The sequence below is a fragment of the Nipponia nippon genome, unplaced genomic scaffold (genome assembly GCF_047370975.1).
Source record: "Nipponia nippon isolate SJK-2023a ecotype South Korea unplaced genomic scaffold, ASM4737097v1 scaffold_14, whole genome shotgun sequence".
Lineage (NCBI taxonomy): Eukaryota > Metazoa > Chordata > Aves > Pelecaniformes > Threskiornithidae > Nipponia > Nipponia nippon.
Genome location: NW_028262330.1, coordinates 5,876,815 through 5,904,416, shown reverse-complemented (window position 1 = coordinate 5,904,416; position 27,602 = coordinate 5,876,815). Strand labels below are relative to the sequence as shown.

The following is a 27,602-nucleotide window of genomic DNA, read 5'->3' as shown; positions in this document are numbered from 1 at the left end:
GCCTGCCCGCATCCTCCCATCCCTGCCTGCACCCCTCCGTCCCTGCCTGCACCCTCCCATGCCTGCCTGCACCCTTCTGTCCCTGCCTGCACCCTCCCATGCCTGCCCGCACCCTCCCATGCCTGCCCGCATCCTCCCATCCCTGCCTGCACCCTCCCATCCCTGCCTGCACCCCTCCGTCCCGGCGTTCCCGCACCCCCTGCCAGGCACAGTCCCTACCCCAGCACAGGGTGCCCCCAGCACAGGGTGCCCCGGGGTTTCACCATCGCCCCGTTGCCCTGCGGCCCCAGCACCCTGCCCGTCTCCCGCATGCACCGAGCTGGGGAGGCCTCTGCGGGTGCCCAGGAGGGTGCCCGCAGCCGGGGGTGCAGCTGGGGTTGGCCGTGCCAGGAGGGAAACTGAGGCAGAGCAGAGCCAGCAACGGTTCATATATTTATTCATAAGCCAAGTTATCAATAAAAAAGTTCCATACTAAAAGGCCTTTACATAGAGTTTGCTGTTCATAAAACTTTTTTTTTTTTATTCTTTTTTTTCTTTTTTTTTTTTTTTTTTTTCTTTTTTTTTTTTTTTTTTTTTTTTTTTTTTTTTTTTGTCTTGTTTTGTGGGTTTTTTTTAGTGTTTACACTGGAAAAAGCCCCCGCCGCCGCGCGGCCTGTACACATTTACAGCGCGGGGCGGCGGCGGGCAGCGGCGGGCAGCGGCGGGCAGGGCTCGGCGGGACGGGCCAGCGTCCGCCGGCACCGCGGCCACCCCGCTATTGCACTGGGGCCGGACGGCAAGCGGGACCCCCGGGGGGGCGGGAGGGGGGGGCCGCCCCGCCAGCCCCTCGCCCGCCTCCGTGCCCGAGCTGCGCCGGGGGCCGAGCCCCCTGCCCCGCCGCCGCGTCCCCCCTATATACAGAGCTCCCCCGCTGTCCTCGTCCCAGCCAGGCTGGGGGAAACAGTGCACTGAAACGGAAACGCGACCCCCCCCCCGCCCCATATTATTATTAATTTTTTTTTTGTATGGTTTTTTGTTGGTTTTTTTTGTTGTTGGTTTGTCTGTTTTCCATAAAACTTCCCGGAAGAAATACAATATTTACACGCAAAATAAATAGAACAACACACCTGATTTCTGCTTTACCTGCTGGCAAACAGTCAGAGGTACTAGGGAAAGTATGGCTTGTAGGGGAGCTCCCCCCCTGCGCCCCCTGTGACGACGACGACGATGATGATGGTGCCCCCGTGCCCCCTTCCCGGCCACCCCGGGCTTTGCATAATGGCCGGGAAGAAGCCCCGCAACGGAGAGGGTGCGTGGGGTGGGCTGCCCATCCCTGTCCCCCTCCCTGCGCCCGGGGTGGGCACGGGGCGTCAGCAGAGGATGGGCACCCCGTCAGCAGTCACCAGCCGGCCCGTGGTGGGGTCGTAGGTGCCCGCCAGGTAGTAGAGGTCCTGGCGGTCCTGGTACTTCTTGCTGCGGGTCATCTGCTCGTAGTGCTCCCGTCCCACCACCTGGCACTTGTGGGAGATGGTCTGCACGTCGTTCTCGTCCTCGTGGCACGACTGGTACAGGGCGTTCTGCAGGGGGACGACACGGCGTCACCGGCTGCCCCCCTCGCCGCCGTGCCACATCCCCGCCCCGGCCCACCCCTCACCTTGCCGTCGCTCTGCCGCTTGCCCAGCTTGGTCTCCTCGGGGTGGTAGAACCACTTGACCTTGACCACCATGTTGCTGCCCCAGGACTCCCACATGCTCTCGATGCGCCCGATGTAGGGCAGGTTGGGCCGCCCGGCCGAGAGGAAGACGGCGCAGTCCCCGATGCGCAGCGTCTCCTTGCCCCGCACGATGGCCTTGTAGAACAGCTTCCGCGCCTTGCCCTTCATGCCCCGCCGCTGCGGGGGGGAGCAGGGGGTCAGGGGTGGCGCGTGGACCCACGACCCTGCACGCGCCCGCCCGGCCAGACCCCAGGCACCCGGGGAAAGCAGCGCTGAGCCGGGGCGGGATGCTCCCACAGCACCCATCCAGCCCTGTGCACCCCGCAGCCATCCTGCCCCACGCACCCAAGTGCCGCAGCCGCTGGAACCAGCACCCTGTGCTGTGCGCCCAGGCACCGTGCCCGGTGAACCCATGCCGATGCCCCCCATGCATGCAGCTACCCAGCCTTGTGCGCATGGCTGGTGCACCCAGGCACCCTGCCCCATGCACACATGCACCCTGCCCTGTATCCCCAGGCTCTCTGCTGTACCCATGCACCCTGTACCATGCAGCTGCACCCACGCCCATGCCCCATGCACCTTGCCCCGTGCACACAGGCACCCTGCCAGGCACCCGTGCACCCCACCTGACGCACCCTGCACCCCACCCCATGCACCCATGCACCTTGCCATACACCTGCACCCAGGCACACTGCCATGCACCCTGCCCTGTATCCCCATGCACCTTGCTGTGCACCCATGCATATCCTGCACCATATACTGCACCCATGGCCATGCCCCATGCACCCCGCCCCAAGCACCCATACACCTGCACACATGCACCCTCCCACGCACCCATACACCTCCACCCGTGCCCCCTGCCCAATCCCCCCAGCTGCCGTGCCCGCTCCTTCCTCCCGGCCGTGCCGAGCAGCGGGTGCCTGCGGCGGGCGCCGGCCGTACCTGCGTGGGGTTCCCCGACCACCTCCAGAGCTGGCGCGCGGGCAGGAAGGCAGAGATCTTTGGCCGGTTTTCCACCGAGGGCAGGCGCTGCCTCCGGGAGAACTCTTTGGCTTTGGAGAAGCTGAGGGCCTCCTTGCGCTTCAGCTTGGCCTTGGGGCCAGCGGCGGCGGCCTTGGTGAGGAAGCAGCGCTGCGGCGCGCCGCTCTTGGAGCGCAGGGCCTCCGGCTGCGCCAGCAGCGCCGGCACCGGGTGGGAGAGGCAGGTCTGGAGCAGCAGCGTGGAGTCCTCGTCCTCGGAGCTGTAGGAGGAATCCTCATTGTCAGAGGAGCAGAGGCTGGAGGTGGAGATGGAGCCGGAGCTGGAGGAGGTGGAAGAGCCCGAGGAAGAGGAGGAAACCGAGAGGCGGGTCATAAAGCGCGAGGGCACGTCGGCACCCAGCCCGCCCGCCTCCTCGTCCTCGTCCATGTCCGAGTAGGAGCTGTGGCAGTCGCTGTCGCAGTTCAGGGTGAACTCGGCCTGACCCGAGTATTTCCGCAGCGCCAGCCCCACGGGCAGCTGGTGCACGGGCGCCCGCCCCTTCCTATCCTTGCCCGCCAGGGCCGCGTGGGCATAGCCGTGGCTGGCCAGCGGCCGCTCCAGCTTGGCCCCAAAGTCCTTCTCAGCCAGCAGCAGGGCCTTGCAGTTCTTGTTCTTGGGGGACGTCACCCCTTCGTGGTCCAGCTTGACCAGGTACTCGCTGCCTGCCTTTCTCCGGCTGCTTTTGCCCATTTCTGCCTCCAGCCGCTCGGCTTTCTTGGAGCGCAGGAGTTTCTGGGCAGCCGGCAGCACCAGCCCAGCCCCGGCCCCGAAAGAGGCGTAGGAGCTGGCAATGCGGCTGAAGGAATCGGCCCCAAAGCCGTTGCCGAAGACGGGGGTGGCGAGGTGGTGGTGATGGTGGTGCACGGGGAAGATGGCCTCTTTGGCCCGCAGCTTCTTGGCGCTGCCGTTGACCTGGAAGAGGTTCTGCAGCACGGCTGTGCCCTTGCTCGCCGCCTTCCGCTTCGTCTGCGCCACCGCTGACCAGCTCAGCAGCGGCCCGCCACGCCGCCCCAAGAAGGGGTCGCTCAGCACCGGCGCCTTGCCGCCTGACAGCACCTCTGCAGCTTTGCCTGGTGGGAGACGGGGGTCAGGAGGGGCTGGTGGCCACAAGGGAGGACAGACGGACAGACGGAGGGAGGCAGGGATGCTCCGGGACTGCCCCGGTCCCTGCACATCCCTCCCTGCAGCCTGGTCTCGATTCCATCGCTGCAGCGCCCTGCGCCACCGCCTTCCTCCATCCCCGTCCCTGCACCCCTCCCTGCATCCCAACCCTCTGCACCCCATCTTTCCCTGCATCCCCTCTCCCTACCTGCATCCCTGCCTGCTTCCCTGCCTCCTATCCTCCCCCATGCCTGCATCCCAGCATCCTTGCCTGTATCCCCTCCCTTGTCTGCTTCCCTGTGTCCTGCCATCCCTTTCCCATGCCTGCACCCTTGCATCCTTCCTCTATCCCCTCCCCTGCCTGCATCCCAGCATCCTTCCTTGCATCCCCCCCCACCTGCCTCCCAGCATCCTCCCCTGCATCCCAGCATCCTTCCCCACATCCCACCATCCCTCACACCAGCGCTGCCAGTGCCGCCTCCCTTGGGCACCCCAGGCGAAGGTGGTCCGCAGGTGGCAGCCCCGTCCCATACCGCTTTTCTCCTTGCCGGCCGCTTTCTTGCCCGAGTTCTTGGGGGGCTCGGGGCCGTCATGGCGGTCTGGACAGAGGCTGGGGGGCAGCTCGCCGGGGGGAGGCACGTCGCCGCACGACCGCTTCGTTCGTCGGCAGGAGCTGGAGACCAGCAGCGCAGGGGACGGCTCGGTGCCTGCGGGCAGAACGTGGGGTCAGGGCCAGCCCCGCTGCCCCCCTGCCCGTCCCCTGCCCGCGGCCCCCGTCCCGGCCCACTCACACTGGATCTTGAAGTCGGGGGGCAGCAGGCGGATATTGGAGACGGCGATGTGCCCCGTGTCCCCGTCGTCAAACTCCACCATCACCGCCTCGGGGTCATCCTCCTCCTCGTCGCTGGAGGAGCCTGCGGCATGGGGAGGGCTGTCAGGATGGGGCAGGGGTCCCTGACACCCCCCTGCCCCACCGGCTGCCCCCCATCCCACCAGCCGCCCGTGGCTGCTCCTCACCTCGCACCACATTCCCCGGGTAGAGGCACCGGGATTTCTGGCTCCAGTAGGCGCAGACACGGGTGCCCGGCGGGAGGCTGCGTCGCGACTGGGGTCGGACGTCAAGGACCTGCGAGGAAGCGGCGTGCTGGGCTCTGTGAAGCGTGCTGCCCGCCGGGACCCCCACCCCGGCCCCCCGCCCCGCTCACCGCCTCCTGCAGCAGCTGCTCCTGCGAGTAGATGCGCTGCCGGTTCCCCCGCTCGCCCTCGATGATGATGCTGTAGCTGGGGAGGGGGCACGGAGGGGGGCTCAGCGCCCGCCCAGCCGCCCCAGCATCCCCACCCACGGCAGGGACCCCCACCCCAGCCCCTACTCACATGTCGGGGGGCTGGATGGTGCGGACGCTGCCAGCGTAGAGCAGGCTGTCCTCCTTGGGGATGAGGATGTGCAGCCCATCCCGCAGATCCTCCTTCTGGATGGCGCAGGCGTGGGGCAGGGGGGAGCGGCGTCCCCCCCGCGCCACCCCCGCCAGGCAGCCCCCCTCCTCCTCCTCCTCCGAGAAGCTGCTGTTGTCGTCGAAATCGAAGTCGTCCTCCACGGTGAAGCTCTCCAGCAGCTTGCTGACCGCCCGGCCCTTGCACTGCGGGAGAGGGAGCTGGGGGTGGGCGGGGGGCACAGGGAGGGAGCCATGCCGGGACGGGGGTCCGGTCGCTGCCTCTCACCTGCTTGGTGGCCACTTTGCTCTTCACCTTGGCCAGCTTCTTGCCCTTGCTCAGGATGGTCTTGGCGCTCCGGGGGGAGAGGGCCAGCGAGAGCGCCCCGTTCTTCCGCTGCAGGAATGGGGTCAGAGCCGGCTGATGGCCCCCCCACGGCGACCCCAGCCCTCCGGGGCCCACCAGTGGCTCCCAACCACCCCAGCCCCTGCACCCCAGGTGCCCATCAGTGCTTCCAACCATCTCAGCACCCCCGACCTGTGCACTGGCGCCCCCCCCAGCCCCACCAGCACCCCCAGCTCATGCAAACCCTGCACCCATCCCTCTGCACCCCACGGTCCCATGGGTGCCCCCACACTCACCCTCAGGGCCGACTGCAGCACCTTGCTCTTGCGCGTGGCCTTCTTCAGCCTCTCGCTGGCCAGGCGAGCCCCCTCGTCCCTCGGACCAAAGTGCCGGGGGTCAGCGCCAGCGAAGAGGCTGCTGGCGGGGGCCGGGGTGCTGGGGCCACTGGGGGCCGGCGGCCGGAGGCTCTCCTTGGGCTTGGCTTTCAGCTTCTTCTTGCCACCCTCCTCGCAGCCACCCGCCTTCCGCCGTGCCGGCACCTTCTCCAGCTTGCCCGTCCCCGGCTTCACTGGCCGCCGCTTGATCTTCACCTCGCCCTCGGGGCTCCCGAGGCGGCAGGGCCCTGCTGGGGGGGGACAGGGTTCAGGGCACCCCCTGGGTGCCCACCCAGCCCCAGCATGTGCACCTGGGAGGTCCCCGTCCCCTGTGTCCCCCTGGCATCCCCACGGGGCGATCCCGTTACCTAGCAGTCCCTGCCTTTCCTTCTTCTTCTTCGCCTTTTCGTTGGCCTCCATCTTCACCACGGAGGACGGGGAGGGTCCGAGCACGGCCACGGGCACCGAGGGCAGCAGGGACAAGCCCGGCTCATCATCACCATCCTCGCTGTCTGTGTCCCCGTCGTGCTCATCTGCAAGACGAGGGGGCAGCGATGAGGGACCCTGTGCACTGAGGGGTGGCCCCTGCACCCCCCACCCATGCCCAGGGAGATGCTGCTTCCCCGTGCAGGACGGGGGGAGCTGGGGCCCCCGCGTCACCCCCTGGCACAAGCCACCCACCTTGTCCTGGCCCCCGACACCCGCTCTGCACCCCCAGCCCCATGCTGGACCCAGCACGCCCAGCCCTGTGCTGGTCTTGCCTTTGAAGCCCGCCGGCTGGCGGGGGTCGGGGTCCTGCGGCTGGTACTTGGCAGCCTTGGAGCTCTTGGGACGGGACAGCTTCTTCTGGATGCGGCCGCTGGGGTTGGGGTCTTTCCGGCGGAAGGGGCTGATGCCGGCGGGCAGCCCTTTGCTCTTCACCTTCTGCTTCAGCTGCGACACCTTGTGAGCCACCTTGCAGGCCAGCTTGCCCTGTGAGCTGCTCTTCTTGCACCGCACCTTCTCCTGGGGGGCACAGGGAGGCTTGGGAAGGGGCCGGCACCCCCCCAGCCCCGGGGCGGCGTTTGCCGGCGGCGGGGCCAGACTCACCGGGGAGCCCTTCAGGCTGCCGAACGCCGCCTCAGCCAGCTTGCTCCTCTTCTTCTTGGGTTCGGGGTCCCCCCGCAGCTCGGCGCACAGCAGGGACAGGCTGGTCTTCACCGCCCTGGCGGGGACCGTGGCGTGGGCACAGTGCCCACCGGACCCCCCGGATGGACCCTGCACCTCACCGATGGATCCTGCACCCCCCCAGCCACCGCCAGCTGCCGGTTCCCCCCCTTCTTACCCCCCCCCCCATAACCTTCACTCGCTCACTAATGTTTTGTGACATAAAACCTAGAGATTAATTTTTTTTTTTCCTCTTTCCCCTCCGTCTTAATTGAAGGAACCATTTAGCGCAGATTTAACTGTTATTACTGAACGGGGGGGCCGGGGGCCGCGCGCGCACACGCGCTCCAAGCGTGTTTGGACTCGCTCGGAGGATTTATGCAAATGGGCCTGTCGGGAGAGGCAATTTGTAGCGGAGAAGGACAATTATACAGGGCCCGGGAGTGGGGAAACGGCTGCGCCGGGCGGCTAATGGGTAATAATAAAGCGCCGGCAGCGATGAACGCCGCTGCAGCGTGACCAATGGCTTTATACGGCGCAGATAAAGAGGCTTTTATGCAATGCTGCTCCCGCGGCCGGCGGGGGGGGGGAGGGACACACGGTGCTGCCGCCCAGCCGAGCCCCCCTCGCCACAAGTGGGATGCGAGCGGGAGCGCGCCGGAGCGAGCGGCCGGACCCCCCAAAATGCGGCTGCCGCCGATGTGGGGGACGTGATGGGGCAGCCCCTGAGCACCGCCACCCCTGCGGCGGGATGGCCAGACCCCCCGGCAGCAGGGCTGGTGGCCCATCCCCGGGGACAAGGAGGGCACGCGGCGCTGGTCACTCACTTGACCTTGCGGCTCTCAGCCCTGCCCAGCGTGCTGGAGTGCTTGCGCTTCCTCGGCCGCCCCGGACCACGCCGTGCCGGGCTCCGGGAGCTCTCATCACGCCTGCAGCCGCGGCAAGACCGGGGGCACCCTGAGCTGCGCGGCCGCCGCAGGCGGTGCCCCTCCGCCGAGCCGGGCTGAGGACGGCCCCAAACTCATTGCACCGGTGACTGCCACTGCTGTCCCACTCGGCGGAGGGCGCTCCCTCCCCGGCCTCCCCCCTTCCCGCAGGCTGCCTCCCCGCCTCCCCCCCGGGACCCAAGAGGGACAGGGATGGGGATGGGGATGGGGACGTACTCGTGGTCATGCCGCCTCTGCAGCTTCACCAGCTCCCGTTGCTTCTCCTTGTAGCGGCGCTGGAGCTCTGCCAGCCGCATCCGCACCTCCACCTCCTGCGTGTTAAGCTGCTCGATGGCCGCCTTCAGGGGGCAAACCTGGGGGCCGGGGAGGCGGGCAGCTCGCAGTGTCGGCAGCCTTGGCCCCAGGGCTGAGACCAGGCACAACTCATCCCACCTCCCACCCCCAGCTGCACGCAGGAGACACTCACGGCCTTGGTTTTGGGCGTCCAGGTGTACTTGCGGCGGGGGATGCGGGCACGGGGCGGTGGGGAGGCAGGCAGGGGGCTGAGCGCAGGGGGGCTGCCCTCCCGGCTGGCTGCCTCCACCAGCGACCAGGCGGCCGCCACCGTGGCCAGGTTCTGCAGGTTGAAGGCCAGCAGGTCCTCGTCTTCTCCTGCCGGGACGGAAGGTCAGCGGGGCCAGCGCAGGATGTGCCCCGCGCTGCCCCACATGTGCTCTTGTGCAACGGCCCACGCACGTGTGCACACGCCACAGTGGCACCAGGACCGCTACTGGGGTCGTGCGGGGCGAGGAGGGGCATCTGTGGGGCAGGAGGTGCCGTGGGGCACAGGGTGCCATGCCACGGGGTGCCATGCACAAGTGGGGTGCCCCGGGGTGGCCGTGGGGCCACGCAGGGGGTGGCGGCGGGCAGGGGGACGGTGCACAGGGCGCTGCGTGCGCAGCATGGACAGCGTCCCCGGGCGGCCATGGGGCTGGGGGGGCCGGGGCCGGGTGCGCAGCAGCGGCCAGCGATGAACTCATCAGCGAGCAAAGCCAAGGCCGGGGCTGGGAGGGACGCAGCAACGCGCCCCATCCGGCCGCCCCATCTGTGGCGGGGCAAGCGGCGGGGAGCGGGGCCCCACGGTCACCCCTCCACCCCACAGCATCATGGCCCCATGCTGCGCTCGGCCACGGGCAGCACCGAGCACGCGGGGCCCCGCCATCACGCGCCTGCCCTGAGCCACCCGCCTGCGGCAGCGCTGGGGACGCGCCAGGACGGCCTTCCCCGCCGGGGCCCCCGGGATTCCCTGGGGAAGACGAGCCGGGAGGGAATCCCGGCGCCTGCCTGGAGCCAGCGCTGGAGCAGAGCCCCGGAGATGGCCCCAGGCTGCGAGCAGGGCCCGGCCGCCGGGCATTGCACTGCACCACCAGCACACATGCAGCCAGCGTGCATGCAGCCCCACGCTGCAAACAGGCATACAGCCCCTTCTCTGCTGCACAACACATGCGCTGCTCAGCCCTGCTTGTGCAAGAACTCACATAAGAGCAGCCCCGCTCCTGCATGCACCGCACAGCCTCTCCGCTGCGCACACCCCACACAGCCTCTCCGTCGCACACGCACTGCACCACCCCTCTGTTGCACACCCTGCACAGAGCACCCACACGCACCCCAGCGTGCAGGCAGCACCCTGGGCAGGGGCACCAGGGCACGCAACTGCGGGACAGGAGGCACGGGGGGGCAAGGGGCAGCGGGAGGACCGGGCGCCATGGGGCAGGGGGTGCTGGGGGGCAGCGGGAGGACCGGGCGCTGTGGGGCAGGGGCTGCTGTGGGGCACTGGGAGGACCGGGTGCTATGGGGCAGGGGGTGCTGGGGGGCAGCGGGGGCCGCTCACCTTCCAGGGCCAGGTCGCAGCGGCGCTGGCGCAGCTCCAGGTCGGCGAGCTCGCTGAGCAGGGCAATGCCAGGAATCCCTGAGGTGTGGGGGGCGGGCGAGGGGGGGGCCGGGGGGGGCTCCCCGGGTGAGCCCAGTGCCGGCAGCTCCCCCAGGTCGATGCCAGCGGCAATCAGTGCCTCCAGCCCACCCAGGCAGCCTTGTCGCCCACCAGGGCCGTCGCCATCCTCCTCATCGCAGCTGCCTTCCGGCTCTGAGCCATCGCTGTCGCCCTCCTCCTCCTCCTCCTCCTCCACCGTGGGGGGCAGCGGGGAGGCTCCCACCACGGGCACCGGGCACTGCTGCTCTGCCGGGATCTGCTCCGGTGCTCCCTGAGCCGCTTCCCGGTGCACCCCGAAGGGCACCGGTACCCGCTCCTCGGTGGCCCCCGCGGCCGGTGCCGGCCCCCGCTCCCCGCAGAGGGGCCCCGGGGTGAGGAGGAGGTGGTGACGGTGCAGCAGTGACCCGGGACCTTCGGCCATCGCCCCCCCGGCCGGCGGCTCCCGCAGGGGTCCTGGCTCCCGGAGCACCTCCCCGGCAGGGCTGAAGGTCCGGGACTGCTCGGGCTCAGCCGGCGGGGAGCCAGCGTGCATAGTGTCGGGGTCAGCCGGCTCGGCGGAGTGCGCCTCGGAGAAGCCCATGCCAGCAGCTGGGTAGCTGTAGCCGGGGGGCAGGTCTGTGGGGAAGCGGGCAATGCTCAGTGGGGACCCCCCAGCACCCCCAACACCACGGCCACCCTCCTCCTCCTCACCGCCCTGGTCCTACCTGGCTCCAGGGACTTGGGGTAGTCGCGGGGCGGCTGCCCCTCTCCGCGCTTGTCCTCGCCATCGCTGCCCTTGCTCTGGACGGGCAGGGGGCTGTCAGCTGGGGAGCGGGGGGCCACGGCGGAGCTGGCGGCTGGGCAGATGGGTAAAGTGCAGGGGGCCGCGGGGAGGGCCACGGGGCACTTGGCCGGGTGCCGCAGGGCTGGAGAGTGGCAGCAAGGGGACAGCTTGGGGGGCCCGGGGGCCGCCGAGGAGAGGCCCTTGGCCGGGGGGTTTAAGGCAACTGCTTTGTGGGAGGGTTTGAGGGGCTTGTCGGGACCCCCATCCTCCAGCTCCAGGGGCTGCTCCTCTGGCTTCCGCTGCAGGGGACACTGAGGTTGGCACACACCAGTCCCACCGCCCGGCCCCTGCCCCACAGCCCTGCCCAGCACCCTACAACCCTGCCCCACACCCCGACTCTGCACCCTACAGCCCTGCCCAGCCCCACGGCCCAGCCCCTGCCCCGCATCCCCCTTCCCTGCCCCACATCTCACACAGCAGCATCTCAGACCCCAGCCCCACATCCAGCCCTGCATCTCCCACCCCAGCCCCATATCCCCACCCTACACCCCACACTCAAGCCAGCCCTGCATCCTCAAGCCAGTCTCACCCTCGGCCCCGCAACCCCGCACCGCAGTCCCCCTCACCCCCAGCCCCGCGGGCACCTGGACGTGCGCCTGGCGCTGGATCTCGAGGGCCTGGGCCGCCCGCTGCTGCTGCTGCAGGGCGTAGAGCTCCTGCTGCCGCAGGAACTGCGATCGCGAGTACACAGGCAGCTGCCCCGTGTGCTGTAGGTGGGCGCCGGGGCCCCGGCCTGGGTACATCGGGGGCCACAGCGATGCCTGGTCCATCACGTCGGCTGCCGGTGGAGGGGGGGGTCAACCAGGGACCCGCCTTGTGGTCACCCTGCAGACCCCAGCAGTGCCCTCCCCAGCCCTGCAACCCTGGCAGCACCCGCAGGGACCCCATCTCCCACCCCTGCACCCCCAGCAGCACCCACAGAGACCCCATCTCCCACCTCTGCACCCCCAGGGACCCCATCCCCCACCCCTGCCCCTCCAGCAGCACCCACAGGGACCCATTCCCACCCCTGCACCTCCAGCAGCTGCAGGGACCCCCATCTCCCACTCCTGCACACCCAGCAGCACCCACAGGAACCCCCATCTCTCACTCCGGCACCCCCAAAAGAACACAGAGGGACCCCATCTCCCCCCCTGCAGCTCCAGCAGCACCCACAGAGACCCCATCTCCCACCCTTGCACCCCCGGCAGCACCTGCAAGGTCCCCCATCTCCTACCCTTGCACCCCTAGTTCCACAGCAGTGCCCAAAAGGGACCCCATCTCCCACCCCTGCACCCCCAAAAGCACCCACAGGGACCCCATTCCCCCCCCCATGCCCTGACCCAGCCTCACCCAGCGTGTGGGGGGTGCCGTGGGTGGGGGGCTCGGTCGGCAGGATGACGAGCTGGGCAGGGGGGTCCTGGGAGAGGGGGAAGACGGGCTGCATGGTGCTGGGCATGGAGGCAGGGAAGGCGGGCGGCAGGTTCTGGTGCAGTGCGGGGTGGCCGATGCCTGCGGGGCCGGAGGGGAGGCCGTCAGCACGGGGGGTGCAGCACCCCACTGCTGGGGGGGTCAGCACCCAGCCAGTCCTGCTCCCACAGCCCCCCCGTTTGCCAGCCGCACTGACCGTAGGAGTGTCCCCCCATCCAGATGGAGGGGCTGCGGGTGCGGGGCAGCCAGTGCGCGTGCGCGGGGTGGGCGTGGGTGGTGGGGTCCCCCCCGAGCTGCCCCGCCGGCAGCGAGGAGCCCCCGGCGATCATCAGGTGGGGGGTCAGCTCCCCGGGACACCCCCCCGATGGGTGCATCCGGGCAAACTCCACCAGGTCCTTGTTGTCCCTGCGGGCAGAGGGGGGACACAGGGCGTGGGGCAGCGTGGCACCGTGGGGACCAGCCCCCGTGGGCAGGGACCCCCCCATCCCCCCGCCACAGCACTTACTGGAGAAGGAGCTCTCGCGCCGGCAGCCCCAGGCGCTCCTCGCAGAGCCGGCCCCGCTCCTCTTCTGCCTCCAGGTCGATGAGGTGCATGGGCCGCGCGGTGCCCGCTGTGCCGGGAACAGGACGGTGGTGTTAGTGCTGCACCGCCGGACCCCCGCCAGTCCCCGGCCCCCTCCCCGGGCCCTACCTTTGATGCCAGCAGCCGCCCGGCCCTGCCGTCCGGAGCCACCGCCGCCGTAGGAGGGTTCGGGGCGTCCGAGCGTGTCCTTCTGCCGCGCCACGGCCACGGCGATGCCGACGGGCGGCTGCCGCACCTCACCCTCGCCAGAGGCCAGCCCATCGTGCTCCCGGCCGCGGGCACAGTCCGGCCGCTCCAGCTCCGGCTGCCCCTTCCCCGGGGGGAACTTGGCATCCTGGTGGGCGCAGCTGCCCTTGACGCCACCCAGCCCCACGAAGGGGGGGCCCTTCTGCCCCCCCAGCAGCGCCTGGTTGCTGTATTTCAGCAGGTTCTTCATGGCCGAGACCTCGTCCGGGGCGGCCGGCACCTCCTGGCCCAGCACCGGACCCTGAGTCATCAACGCAGCCTGCTGCAGACTCGTGCCGAAGGGGTCCAGGTAGGGACCCTTCCGCTCCTCCGCCACAGCCAGGGAGGGCCCCTGGCCCTGCACACCCCAGGGGGGCAGGGGGGGCCCACCGTAGCCCAGGGCGCTCAGCTCCAGGGGCTTGCGCTTGCCCTCGGGGCCGGTGCCAGCTGCCTCCACCTCAGGGTGCTGCTGGTGCCGGATCCGTGCCACTTTCTGGGGACCAGGCCCAGGAGGGGGGTCCTTGGGGGGGCCCTTCTCTAAAGTGCAGCAGGAGGGGCCGACCCGGACGCCCAGCGGGTCGGGGCGAGTGGCGCGGGAGCAGTCAGGCGCTGGCGGCACCTCGAAGTAGCCCTTCTCCAGAGCACCCTTGGGTGCAGGGCCCCGGCTAGCGAAGGGGGGCCCCTCAGCCGCCCCCCCACCCAGGTACTCCAGCCCCTTCAGCCGGGCACCGGGAGCCCCCCACTCCAGCCGCCGCTCCGCCGGGCCCTCCGCTTTCAGTGGGTGGTGGAAGGGGCCACCGTAAGCGGCCGGGGGCTCAGCCCCCACCTCGGCGTGCCGCTCCTTGCCCTCGGCGCGCTCCAGCCCGCCGGCCTCCGCCGCCACCTGGAAGGAGCGGCTCTTGTCCGTCAGGTGTCCCACCGAGGGCACCAGCGTGGCCCCGCTCAGCTTCAGCTCCCGGCTGCCTGGCTCCGGCAGTGGGCACAGCACCTCGGAGCCGGCGTGCAGCTGCAGGCAGGGGAAGGAGCCGGCGGCGGGGCCGAGCGGGGCCGGCCCAGCAGGCACCGCGTAGGAAACGGCATGATGCAGCATCTGCCGCCGCTCCACGCACTCGCCGTAAGGCTGGGGTGCCTCGGGGGCACCCGGCTCCCGCTCGCCCCGGCACGGCTCCTTGGCACTGCAGCGGCCGGCGCGGGGCAGGGTGCTACCGGCGCAGCTGGGCAGCACAGCGCGGGCGGCGTCACCCTCCAGCCCCTTGGCACCCAGCAGGCAGGAGGCAAGGTGCTTGGGGCGGCCATCGCTGGCCCCCCGGGGGGGCAGCCCCTCCTTGCAGTGCCCCTCCGGTGGCACCGGCAGCACCGCCTTGTGCCGCTCCTTGGGGTCCTCCTCAGGTGGCCGCTCCTTGGGGTCCCCCTTGCCCGCCTTCTCCTTGCCCGCCAGGAAGCGGTCGTAGTCCTTGGGGGTCTTGGGCAGGGGTCCGACCTCCCTCTCCCGGCTGCAGGAGCCGGCAGGGGGCCCGGGGGCGGCGCGGGCGATGCCGGGGAAGCCATGGCTGGTGGGGAGCAGGGCGGATTGGGCAGGCAGGTTGCGCAGGTAGAAGTTATCTGGAGGGGAGGGCGTTGGGTGAGCCCCCCGCCGAACAACGGCGTGGGTCCGGGCACCTGGGACCGCAGCCGTGCCAGCGCTGGCTCCCCGCTAACGAGGGGAGGAGCGCAGGGGAAGGCAGGGCCTAATTACCTCCACTTCCCACCCAAACAATGTTCCCTATTAAGTGCCCGACACAATATTGTGAAAAGCAAGAGCGGCGGCGGCGGCTGGGACGGGTGCCCACCACCCCGCGCCTGCCGGCCCCGCTCCTCCCTGGGGACCCGGCGCTTGCTCCACCGCCGGCCCCCGCCCCGACGCTGGGCACCGGCACTGGGGACGGGAGCTGAGCCCCCCACTCCTGCCTGGCGGCCCCTCCGTCATCCCCTGCTGGGCTGGGGACACATGTCCCCGTGGGGGACCCCGGCCAGCCCCGGAGGCTGTGGTGGCACCACGGTGCCATGCTGGGACCCCGGTACCTGCCTTTCTGGCTCTCGTAGAAGCGGTGCTGGCCGTAGAGGACGTTGCTGTTGCCGTGGTGGTCCAGGTGGCTCATGGGCAGGAAGGTGGAGGCCAGGCTCCCGGAGAAGCGGGGGTACCCCGGGGCTGGGGGCACGGCGGTCAGGGGGACCGGAGTACGCTCACAGGCGCACGGCCCCCCGTGGCGTCTCCGTGTCATGCCACAGCGCGCACCGCACCGCAGCAGCCTGGCCACGCACCGCTCCGGCTATAAATGCTTTGCCGGAGCCTGTAACCTCCTCCGGGCCAGGGACCCCCCCGCCCCCCGGGAGCTGCTGCTGGGCTGAGACCCCACAGACTTGTGGCGGCAGCGGCCCTCTCACGGCGGCTCGGCACGGCCCTCGCAGGCTTGTTAGCCAGCGCGCTCGGGCTGTCCGTCAGCAGCGTGCGCTGCCGGGCCCCCCCGCGCCCCCCCCGGCACGCCGTGCAGGCCCCGGCACGCCGGGAGCCAACTGGCAGCCGGTCAAACTACCAGCTGGGCCGGCTGCCAGGGCCCCGCGCCAATACCACCTCCCCGCTCCTTAACTCTGTCGGCCCTTGCTCCGGCCGTTCAGGTGGGGACGGGGACACCGGCATGCCACGGGGCGCTGGGGGCTGTGCCGGGCTGCAGGGAGCCCCCCGCTCCCACCGTGTGGGGCGTCTGTATAACTGGGGCTGCGCGTGCTGCCCCGGGGGTCCCCATGCTGCAGCCAGCTCCGGCACGGGGGTCCTGGCTGTGGGAGGGGAGTGCAGCCCCTGGTTCATCACCAGTGACACGAGCTGGCCTGGCCTCAGCCCGGCTCCTGGCATGGGGCAGGGGTCTGCAGCCCAGCACAAGCCTCTCCAGCCCGCCCTGAGCCCCGATTGCGGGGGGCTGAGCCTGGTCCCCATGGATGCCCGGGGGGGGGGTCCTGTGGGGCATGCTGCCGGCTGTCCCCCCCCGCCACCACCCTGAAGCTCACTGCGTGCCAACCGCATGCCCGTGCCGGCCGGCTGCCACGACCACCCCGTGTGCCAGCGCCTGGGAGGTCTGAACCCCGTCCGCGTGGGCGCTGGCTGGACGTCACCCGCCAGCACCGGGCAGAGCCCCAGCCGCATCCCGGCCACCACACAGAGACACCCCACAGGGACACCCTGCCTGCCCACCCCGGCGTGCTGCCACCCGTCCCTGCCCCGGCGCCCGCTCACCTTCGTGGGAGTGCGAGAACCAGATCTGGGAGGTGCCGGAGTGGGGCCCACGGAAAGCCGGCTCCGGAGGGGATGCGGTGGGGGCGGCGGGGTGGCTGGGTGCCCCTGAGCCCAGGCTGCTGCTCAGGAAGCCCCCCATGAAGGAGGAGGCGGGCGCATTCCCCATCAGGCCGCTGCCGGCTGCGGTGGGAGAGGAGAGAGTCAGGGAGGGCTGCCCATGCCACCCCTCGCACGCCCGCCACGCCGCCACGCTCACTCCTGCACGCTCGTGGGCACACACCTGCCACAGGGCTGTGCGCAGCTCACGCTGTGTTTGTGCATCCCTCGTGCGTGCACGCTGCTTGTGCACGCGCATCCCTCGTGCACGCACACCTCTCATGCACGCACGCTGCCTGTGCACACACATCCCTTGTGCGATCACACCCCTCGTGCACACTCTCGCCCCTCACGTCCCCTCAGCCCCACAGGGCTGGCACACGCACCGGTGCGTGCAAGGCACAGCAGAGCCGTGTGAGGGGCACCAGTGCCCTGCCCTGACCCCGTGTGCATGCTCTGGGCACACACGTGTGCCGGCGCATGGGAGGCTTTGTACACGCGTGTGGCTCCCCACGCTGCTCCTCTCCCCCCGGCTCCAGCGGCAGCTCCGAGCCACTGGTGGGACACCAGCTGCCCCCAGTGCCAGGATGAGCCCGACCTCCCCGGGGCTCCGGCTGTGCAGTGCTGTGCCAGGGCGAGCCGGGCCATCCCGCTCCCAGCACGGGCAGCTGCCAGCCGCGGCAGCGAGAGCCCTGCCAGTGCCCGGGAGGCAAGGGCAGGAAGGCTGGGGACATGGGGACAGCAGCTCCCCGGGGCTGGGACACCACGGAGGGGGGGCACTGGCTGCGGGCAGGGCACAGTGGCAGAGCTGCATGTGTGCATGTGTGTGCACATGCATGTGTGCACACGTGTTCAGAGAGGACAAGGCCAGCGTGGGAAGCGCAGGGCAGGGGATCAGCCCCCGCCCTGACCCCGCTGGCCTCCCCCACAGCCTGGAGGGGCCCCAGCACCCCCCAGGGAGGCCCAGGCCAGCGCTCCCCACCCCGGCCGAGCCGTGAGATCATGGTGGAAACATTGGAACTGGTGGCCAGCGGCCGGCCGGGCGGGAGGGAGCTGGGGGGAGGGAGCACCGTCCGCTTCTCACCGCGTGGCCCCACTCCCTGCATCCATGTGTGTGCCGACGTGGGCTGGCGGGGCCATGGCCGCCTGCCCCCTGCCCAGCACGGCACGGTGCGGAGGAGCCCAGGCTGGCCGGCCGCCCGGCCGGGCCAGGAAGCGATGCTTTGCTCTCTAAGCCGGCCCACGCTCCCTGGCTAATCCCTCCGGGATGCCTCTGGGATGAGTGTCGGGGATGTGGTTTCAGGCAGCTCACTCCTTCCTGCGCCGGCCGGCCGGGGGCCGAGCCCCGGCAGGGGCCGCGTGGGCCAGGGGCACGGCCGCACCCTGCCCATGGCCCTGGGAACCGGCAACGCGCACCCCCAGGGCCGGACGCTGCCCCCGTTGCAGCGGCACGCACCGGGACGGGTGGGCACGTCCCACCGGCCAGCCTGACTGCGCCAACGCATCCCAGAGGAGTCCTGCCCAGCACTGCCCGCGGGCAACCGTCCTGGTGTGCCCCCAGCCCCGGCTGTGCCGGGGGACCCTGCCGCGGGGCGTGGAGCCGGCAGCGTGCCGGGCGGCTGCGCCGGGCAGGAAGCCGAGGTTTCCAGAACGAGCCTTTTCTGGAAGCTGTGAAACCGGCTGTAAAAAAATAACCCCCCCCGATGGCGGCGGGGCCGGGCTGGCGCGGAGCGTCCCAGCGGGGCTGGCGGGGCCACGGCCGCCGCTCCCCACACCTCCCACCCGCTGACTCACGCCCACTGGCACGGCTGGATACCCCGACGCACGCTGGCCCCGCAGCCGGCCGCACCGTTCCCACCCGCCTTGCACGCCCGCACACACGCTCGCCCCAGCCCCTCGCACGCTCACGCCCTGTCCCGCGCTGCCATGGCTTGGCGTGGCACGGCACGGTTCGGCATGACATGGCGCAGCTTGGCATGGCATGGCGCACAGAGAGCAGCCCCCCGGCTCTGCCCCCTCTGGCCGTGGTGCCGGCAAGCACAGGGAAAGGTCCCTGAGACCATGCACAACTCATCTCACCCATGAGCAGGCAGTGCCGGAGAAGCCCCATACCGTGGCGGGCGCAGCGCCGTGGGGCCGGCTGCCAGCACGGGGCAGATGGGCAGCAGGGTCCCACCCTGGCCCCCCCCGCCGCCCCCCGGCAGCGTCAGCCCGGGAATTCCCTGGCCAGGCTCCCCGCGGCCAGCGCCGTGAGTCAGCCCTGCCAGCAACGCTCCCGGCTCCAGCGCAGGCACGGCCGGCAAGAAAATCCCCCATGCCAGGCGCCAGCGGGGAGGGAAGGGTGGCCCCGGCCGCAGACACCGGCCCTGGCGGCTTTTCGGCGGCTGTGCAGCACTTTGCACCTCGGGCCCATACCGGGAACTCTGGAAGCTCCGGCACGGCCACACAGGCACCGTCTTGGCCCTGGTCACCCCACAACCACCCCGGCATGGCCCTGGTCATGCCACACTCTCCCCCACACCGAGCCAGACCCTGGGCAGGGAAACTGAGGCAGGGCAGGGGGTGGGGACGTGCCAGCGGGTTTTGGGGCTGCCGGCACCCAGAAGCCCCCGAACGGGGCTGGGGGGAGGTAGCAGCGAAAGGAAAGGGTTAAGAGGGAAGCGAAGCCACTTCCCCCTCATCACCACCAAACCGCAGCCCGGGGGGCCAGGGGGGCTTTTCGCCTTGGCCCCAAATCCACAGAGGGTCACATGTGTGACAAGTACGCCAGGTCTCAGCACAACCACACCAACAGCACCGGGGGCTGATGCGGGACTGGTGGGAATGGGGTGGGGGCGGCAAGGGGCGCTCCCCCCCCAAGCCACTCTTCACCCCCGCACCAAGCGCGGTGCAGATGGGAATATGCTGGGAAGACGGAAAGTTTCCCCTGCCAGCAAGTGGGGCCAGGGCGGGTGTGGGGGGGCCATGGCCCCAGGGGGGGTCACTCCGGCCATGGCTGCTCCGGCCTGGCAATTTTCTGGGCCGGGGGGCTGGCAGCGGGGTCCCCAAGGCGGCGCTGCCGGGAAAGGGAGGGGGTCTCTGGCCCCCTTCTCCGGGACGCCCCGGCCCTGTCCCTCCCTGCAGCTCTGGGAAGGTGGAGGCTGCACCCCCCAGCCCAGGCACATGGCTGCACCCCGATATTTAGGGACTCCATTTTGCAGAGGGAGCCCCGGGCACGCCTGGGCGAGGTGACGGTCCCCGGGTCCCCGCAGCAGCGGCGACGTGCGCGGGGCGTGAGGTTGGGTTACTCCCTCGGCTATTTCGGGGCTGGAACATTCCTAGCAGGGCTGGGGCCGCACGCGGAGACGCCGGGAGCTGGCAGGGAGCCTCCCGCACCGCGTCCCCACAGCCGGGCACCCCGGGGAGGTGCCACCCCCAGTCCTGGACCCAGGAGGGCGCAGGATGCGGCCCCCATCCCACCACACGCTTTGCAACCCCTGCGGCTCCTTTAAATATTTGGCAAATAGGAAATAAGTGTAATATAATTTCCTCGGTGTTATAATTTAAGATTAATCCATATTGTTATGGCACTAAATAAATGCTGTAATATTGAAATGCAGTTCAAATTAGCTTGACAGAGTGCCAGAAGTACAATTAAAATGTTATCCGATGGGTAATCACACGGCAGTTGCTCCGTGCTAAGTGCCACTCGCAAGCTGTCGGCTTTCGACGGAGGGAAGGGGAGGCTGGAGCCGCCGAGAGGCTGCGCGCTGCTGCACGCTTGCATGCTCGCTGGGGCTGCACACTGCACCGGGGCTGCGTGTGCACACACCGCTCGGTGCACGCTGCTTGCACGAGGCTTGCGTGGCTGATACACGCAGCTCGCACGTTGCTCACGAGGACGGTGCACGCTGCCTGCACGGTCAGTTCACGCGGGTCGGTGCCTGCTCCTTGCATGGCGGATGCACGCGGCTGACACAAGCGTGCTCCATGCATGCTCCTCGCATGACTGACGCATGCTGCTTGGCGCACGCCGCACGGCCAGCACACACGACTTGCACGTCCAATGCATGACTTGCACACCAGACGCATGCCGCTTGCAAAGCCCAGAGGCCATTTTGGGAGCAGCTGCAGGCCCGGCACAGGCCGGGGCCACGGGGAAGCCAGGGAGGGCCCAGGGGGTCCCAATGTCCCACCCCACGCAGCTCTGGTGTCCCACAGAGGCCAAGCACATGACTCCCCCCAGGGAATCCCTCCCAAATTTGTGGTCCACAGTGACCCCATCTCCCCCATGACCGCCTGCAAAGCGTTGCACCCGCAGGGTCCTGGGCCGCCTGTGCACTAAGCGGGAGGGAGCACCCTGAGGGGCTGCGAGGACTCGTCCCCTCCCTCCCCCCGGGGCTGGGGGACCCCAGCACCCAGTGGGGTCGGATCCTGCCTTGGGGCGATGCTGGGGGGCAGGCAGGGCAGCAGGCAGAGAAGCAGGCAGGGCAGCAGGCAGGGCAGCAGGCAGGGAAGCAGGCAGGGAAGCAGGCAGGGCAGCAGGCAGGGCCGCGCTGTGCCCATCTGTTTCGTTTTATGGAGCGGATAAAGAAGAACTCCAAGAATGAGATTATTGGGTGAGTGTTTATTTACCGCGGGAGGGGGCGGGGGGGCACGCAGCCCGTGTGAATCTCTGCAGAGTCACTGAATCGCCAAATCCTGCTATTTTTATTTTCCGCCGTAATTCCCCGCTCGGCTGTCGTGTATCGCTGCCATCAGCGCCGGGAGAGGAACTGGCTGCAGGGAGGACACGGACACTCCGGGCCGGGGGGTCCCGAGGAGCCAGGGGTGCCCAGAGGGGCACCCAAATGCTCCATGGAGCCTGTCCGCACCCCCAGTCCACCCTTGGGGATCAGCCAAGCCCGCCACGCATGCAGTGCTTGGCCCACGGAACCTGGTGGCAGCACTGCCGGCAGCGCTGCCCCCAGCCCCCGCCCCAGCACTGGACCCCCCAGGTCAGACAGCTCTGGGGGCGCAGGGACGGGAGGCAAACCCTGCAGCTCGGGGTGCTGAGACCCCCCCGCACCCCACCAATTTGGGGCAATCACCGCATTTACCGGCGGTGACCAGGGCTCGCGGCAGCTGCCCGGATCGCGCCGCGCGGCTGCTCAGGCTGCCCGTCTCCCCGGGCCCCAGTGCGCAGCAGCGTCTCCGCATGGATCCAGCTAATCGCTAACGAACAGATGAAACCACTCTAGGGTAATTCCACAGGATCTGGGGTTCTCCGCATCCCGCTCCTCTTGCCGGACATGCACACGTGTGTGTCCCCCCGGCCACCCCGGCACAAGTGTGGCTAACGAGGAGCAGACGAGTTAATCTCAAAATCTGTTTTAACTTTGACACCTACTTTTTAAAATGCAGCGCATGCGGCGGCGCGACCGGGCTGGCACACGGTGCCGAGGGGGGGAGCAAGGAGCCCCTGCGCCACGGCCGTGCCGGAGCCTTGCCGGTGCTGTGCCACGGCCTCCCGGCCCCTCAGACCCCGTCTTCGGTCATTAATGAGGAAACTGCGACATGGAGCGGCTGCAGCACTGGCACCCAGCCCTGCGTCACCACCCCGGCCGGGGGCCACCGTCCCCACCTGCCCCCCGCCATCCCCCCCAGCCACGCCGGGGAACCGCGGCTTGAGCCCGGCTTGCAACTTAATCCAGGGAGGGGGACAGCTGCGGGAGCCCAGCCGGCCACCAGCGCCACGCCGCCGGCTCACCGCCCCATCCACCGCCACTGGCAGGCACACCCACGCCGGGATGTGCACCCATGCCAGGACGCACACCCACGCCGGGACGGCTGGGCTGCACACCCGCACCTGGCTGCAAACCGGCACTGCCATGGCCAGGCTGCACGCCCGCACCAGGATGCAAACCAGCACCCGTTTGCAAAGCAGCACCACTGGGGTCAAGCTGCGCACCGGCACCACCACGGCTGCGGTGCTCCTGGCAAAGCCCAGCACGCTTGTGCAAGCCCCCCCCCGGCACTGTTAAACGTTGCAACGTACCGAGGGCTCCGCCGCGGTGACAAACAGCCCGGCATGATCTCAACTATATATTAGTCCATAAAAACGTCAGAAGGGCAAAAATTGAGGCCCCGGCATAAAGCACGGGCTCGGCCGAGCCTCTGCCAAAGTTTCCCACCCCCCCTGCCTGTGGTGGGGGCGTTGTGACCCCTGGCCCTGCTCGGCACAGGGGTCAGTGCGGGTGTGCCGGGGCGGCGGGACCGCGGCCCTCAGCCGGGCTGTGCCCCTGGCAGCGCCGTGATCGGCGAGCAGGGGCTGCACCCTGGCCTGGGCTCCCGGCAGCTCTGGGGGTCCCCGTCCCCCCTGACCCCCCAGCACCGGGCAAGGCCGCAGCTCCCCATGCTCCGGCCCCCAGAGCCGTCTCGCGCCATCATTTGCATGGTCCCGGTGCCAAAACCAGACGCAAACCAAAGCATTTGTTTGCAATAACTGCGCAGCCCCGAATTATGGCTTTAATAAAATCAAGCTAAACAGTTTTTATCTCCCCTTCCCAGGACGGCCTCCGGCCCCCGGCAAAGGCTCCTGGGAGGTGTAGTCCGGCCCGTCGCCGGGAGCCATTTGGGGGAGCGTGGCCAGAGCCCCCCCAGCCAGCGCGGTGCCCCAGGGCTGCCGCATGCCGCGCCAGCCCCGCCACCGCCACGGCTGCCCGGCAAACCGCGGGCTGGCTTTATTTGCTGGGTGGGGTAATTATCAATCATCGGCGTTAATTACCACTCCGCGCGCTGCCACGGCTCCCGGCCCCGTGGCACAGTCGCGCCGCGGAGACGCTGAGGTGCCAGGCCTGGGGACCCCCCTCCCGCTGGCCCCGGCACCACGCTGGGCACAAAATTATAATTTTTATTTGCTCAAGCAATGTTCCCGTACGCGCGGGAGTCTCCAAGCGCGGCTCGCCGGGAACGGCTCCGGCTGTGCCAGCCCTGCCAAAGCTGGGAATATTTTTAGCTCTTTCTGTTGTTGGGTTTGGCTTCTCCCCCCCCCCCCCCCCCTTTTTTTTTTTTTTAAGGCAAGTTTCTGCCGGGGTATTTTTAGCCTGATCCATGTTATTTTAACAACCTCCGTTGCATTTGGACTCCCATGTGTCGCCCAGGCCCCAGCGGGTGCAAGGGTCCGGCCACCGCCGCGGCAGGGACACCGCCACGCCGAGAAGGCAGAGGGAAGCCAGCGGCACCCCAGCGCCGGTGTCACCCGGGGATCCTCCCCCCGGCCACCATGAGCCGGAGAGGGGCTGAGCCCCCCACCCTGGTCCCCTACCACAGGGACAGGCACCGAGCCCCCATTCAGGCCCCCCGTACCCCAAAGCCAGGGTGAGGCCAGGGTGGCCCCCCCCAGCCCGGCAGTGGTCCTGGGGGGCCCGGCCGCAGCGTGGGGGCTGCCGGCACAAAGCGAAACTGCCCCGGTTGCGGGCCCGATCCAGCGCCGCCTCCCCAGCACCCCCCCGTGCCCCCCGCTTTCAACCTCCTTCCAGGAGCCTCGGGCCCCTGCCGCCACCCCCCGGCCGTGCCCCCCACCCTAATCCACGCACTAATTGTAATCCCATTAAAGCAGATATAATTTTATTAGTATTCACAGCTCATCAAGGCGGCGACAATAACCGGCGCTGCCGCCGTGCCGCGGCAAGAAAACCGCCTGCGCCGGCGGGAAGCAGGGGGCCCTGGGCAGCGCCGTGCCGAGCCGGCATACCGCACACCGGATCCGGCCCTGCTCCCGCTTTGGCTCCGTCCCGGAGCTCGGCGGCAGCAGACTGGCTAGCTCCCTGCACCCCCAAAGCCCCCCCACGCCGCGCACCCCGCTTTAGGCAGCCTGCACCCTGCTTTAACCCTGCACGGCCGCAGCCGAGCGGCCTCCACGCACGTCGCCGCAGACAAAGCCGAACGGACAGCACACGCTGTGGATGCCGGCGCTGCGGCCGGATCCGGCGAGCCCCATCCCGGTGCTGGCACGGTTGGCCGTGCCGTGCTCGGCCGTGCGCCGTGCTTTGTCCGTCTCCGGCAGGACAGCAGCTGCAGAGGCAAACGCGCACGCCGCAAACCCCTTCTCACCCTGACACTTCGGCGCTTTATATAGAGCCGGGGCTTGCTGGCCTTTCTCCGGCACCGCCGCGCCGGCCCCGCGCATAACGGCCTCCTTGTTCGCCCAGAAAGCGCTTCCTTGTTCAGGCACCGGGATCTCGCCGGGCCGGCCCGGGCGACGCACTCCTCCCGCACTGGAAGAGCGGGCAAGCGGGGAAATGCCCCCCGTGTGCATGAGCCCCCGTACGCCCACCCCCCAAAAGCACCGGGCGCGGTGACAGCGGGCACAGCACAAAGGGGAGGCCGAGCCCCCGGTGCACCGGGCCCCCGCGTCCCTCCCGGCCCCCCGCGCCACAGCCGCCGCCGCCCCTCTGACCTGTGTGCGTGGCCATGGAGATGGGCGCGGGGAAATACTTGGTGGGCTGGAAGTGTCCGGGGGGCTGCACCGCACCGTGCGCCGAAGCCGCCACGCGCCCCGCGCTGTGCCGGTGGCCCAGGCTGCCCCGCTCCGACAGCAGCCGCGGCGGGGGCGCGAAGTCACGGCCGTCCATGCCGGGGGCACCCACCCACCCGCTCGCTGCCCACGGGAGGCACGGCGGGACGCCGACACGGCTCCTCGGCGCGGCCGGCGATCCTCAACGCCGCGGCGGGCCGGGTTCGGTGGCGGCGTGCCGCGCTCCGCGCCGGGGCTCCCGGCTCATCCTCTGCTCCTGGCGTAAGGGAGAGAAAGCAGAGCGTGAGAGCGCAGCCAGGCCGGGGGGGGGTACACCCCCCCACCTCCCCAGTACCCAGGTCCCCAGTTTCCCCAGTACACAGCCCCCTTTTTCTCCGGTATCCCCCACACCCGGGCCCCCCGATTTCCCCAGTACCGCTGGCGCGCGGTCCCCAATTTCCCTGCCATCCCTGGAGCGCAGCCCCCCCGTTTCCCCGGTACCCCCGGTGCACGGCTCCTGCCCCTCCCCGTTTCCCCGGTACCCCCGGTGCACGGCCCCCCCCCGTTTTCCCGCTGCTCCGGGAGCACGGCCCCGCTCCCCGGGAGCCCGGGCCCGGCCGCTCCCGCTGCCCCGCCGCGGTGCTCGGCGCCCTCCCCGCCGCTCGGGCCCTTGTCTCCCCGGTGCACGGCCCCGTCCTTCCCCCGCCGCCCGGGCCCCGGTTCCCCGGCCTTTATTTCCCCGGCTGCTCGGGCTCCGTTTCACCCCGCTTCCCCCCGCCGCACGGACCACGTTCCCCGGTGCTCGGTCCCCGGTTCCGCCGGTGCGCGGCCCCCTCCTCGTCCCCCCGCTGCACGGCGCCTTCCCCTCCCCGGTTCCCCTTCTCCCCCGGGCTCCACGGCCCCGTTTCCCCGCTTCCCCCCCCGCCCCCCGGTGCACGGACCCTCCTCTCCCCGGTTTCCCCGCTGCACGGCGCCTTCCCCGCCCCGGGCTCGCACGGCCGCCGCTCCCCGCTTCCCCCCCTCCCCTTCCCCGTGCTCGGGGCTTCACCCCACCGCTCCCCGCTACCGGTTCCCGTTCGCCGGAGCCCGCCCAAAGCGGCGACCGGGCCGCCCGGTGCTGCGGGCCCAGCGGGGCATTGTTCTCGGCAGCGCCGGGGCCGGGGGGCCCGATCCGGCGAGGGGAAAGGACCGCGGCTGCCGGGGCCGGGCCGGGCCGCGGCGAACAAAGGGGAGCGGAGGAACGAAGGCGACCGGGGGCCCCTCGGCCCCTCCCGGGTCGGGGCTGCGCGGCCCCGGGGCCGCTGCGGGCGGCGGAGCGGCCGTATTGTCCCGGGGAGGGGGGGGGGGGAGCGGCGGAGCGGCGGAGGGCATCCCCGGGAGAAGGCAACAAACGCGCAGGCCGAAAAAAAAAAAAAAAACACAACAAAAAAATAGTATTTTTTTTAATAATTAAAATTGAAGAAAAGGGGGGGAAAAAAGGCAATTTTTTTTTTTAAGGGAAAAAATATTGAACGCAAAAAAAAAAAATTAAAGGCGAAAAAATTCAACGCAAAAAAAAATTTTAAATACAGAAAAGGTTCGATGCACAGAAAAAAAAAAATGTTTTAATGCACGAAACCTTCAGGCAGAGGTTTTCAATGCGAAGATTTTTTGAAGGGGAAAAATATTTTAAAGGGAAAAAATGAAGGCAAAAAAAAATATTTTAAGGGGTAAAAAATTAAGGTAAAAAATATTTAAACGAAAAAAAAGAAAAAAATATTTCAACGCCAAAAAATGAATGCAAAAAAAAATTAAGGCGCCCCCCAAAAAAAAATAATACCGAAGCGCCAAAAATTAAAATAAACCCCAAACAACAACAACAACAACAAGAGAAAAAAAAAAAAAATCCCCGGTACGATCGCAGTTACTTACCGGAGGGGCGTTCCACGCGTGGGGCGAGTGCGGTCCCGCCGTGGCGGGGCGGCCCTGGCGGGGTGCGCAGCGTGCTCCTGCCGGTGCCCGTGCACTGCCCATGCACCGGCTGCTCCTGCAGCAAAGGGAACCGGGCGGAGGGGGGGGTGTGTGGGGGGGTGTGGAAGCGGGGAAGGAGGAAAGGGGGGGGAAGAGGAACGGGGGGGTGCGGGGGGGGGGGGGGACCCCGCCGCGCCTCCCCGTTCACGCCGCGCACTCTGCCGGGCGACGCGCCCCGCATGCTAATGAGCGCGCGCGCGCGCGCGCCCCCCCTCTGGCACGCGCCCGCTCTGATTGGCCGCCGCGCGGCGCTCGCGCCCCGCCGGCTTTTAATCCCCTCCCCTTTCCCTTCTTTTCTCCCCCTCCCCTCCCTCCCCTTCCCTTTGAGCGTCAGCCCGCTCTTCCAATAGGCTGGCGACCCGCCAGCCGCTCCGCCAATCAGAACGCGGCGGGGGTTGAGACGCTGACCGGCGGCGCCTAATTCAAGCCCGGCGGATGAATGGGAGGGGAGGGAGGAGCGCGCATGCGCCCTGCAGCCAGGGCGAGAGGCGCGGGGGGGGGGGTTGCGTTGCAGCGGGGGTTGCATTGCACCGAAGGTGCAATGCAACCCCCGCTGCAACGCACCCCCCCCGCCCTTCCCCCACGCCCCCCAGGGTGTTGATTGGCTGGCGGCCCGCCAGCCCGCTGTCAATCACGCAGTGTAAACAAGGCGCTGATTGGCCGGCCCCTGCGAAAAAAAAAAAAA

The 27,602-nt window shown here is 69.1% G+C and overlaps 1 protein-coding gene across 3 annotated transcripts; it reads right to left on the bottom strand.

Moving 5' to 3' along the window:
- Positions 1-573: 573 nt before the first annotated feature.
- Positions 574-26,965, bottom strand: BAHCC1 (BAH domain and coiled-coil containing 1). Of its 3 annotated transcripts, XM_087750938.1 has the most exons (27): positions 26,819-26,965; positions 24,851-25,184; positions 16,336-16,515; positions 15,133-15,255; positions 12,951-14,669; positions 12,765-12,870; positions 12,456-12,664; positions 12,182-12,340; positions 11,434-11,627; positions 10,731-11,088; positions 9,928-10,641; positions 8,524-8,708; positions 8,274-8,410; positions 7,938-8,039; positions 7,054-7,168; positions 6,726-6,969; positions 6,333-6,497; positions 5,887-6,212; positions 5,534-5,641; positions 5,189-5,451; positions 5,020-5,095; positions 4,832-4,940; positions 4,606-4,728; positions 4,348-4,521; positions 2,636-3,783; positions 1,634-1,870; positions 575-1,556 (listed from the first exon to the last, which is right to left on the bottom strand). In XM_087750938.1, exons 2-27 carry the CDS (start codon positions 25,023-25,025, stop codon positions 1,350-1,352), a joined length of 7,656 nt encoding a protein of 2,551 aa, XP_087607064.1. In that variant the 5' UTR covers positions 25,026-25,184; positions 26,819-26,965; the 3' UTR covers positions 575-1,349. The 3 variants fall into 3 exon arrangements, with proteins under 3 accessions (XP_087607062.1, XP_087607063.1, XP_087607064.1); XM_087750936.1 differs by having other exon boundaries at positions 574-1,556; positions 5,887-6,215; positions 6,726-7,168; XM_087750937.1 differs by having other exon boundaries at positions 574-1,556; positions 6,726-7,168.
- Between the last annotated feature and the right edge of the window lie 637 nt (positions 26,966-27,602).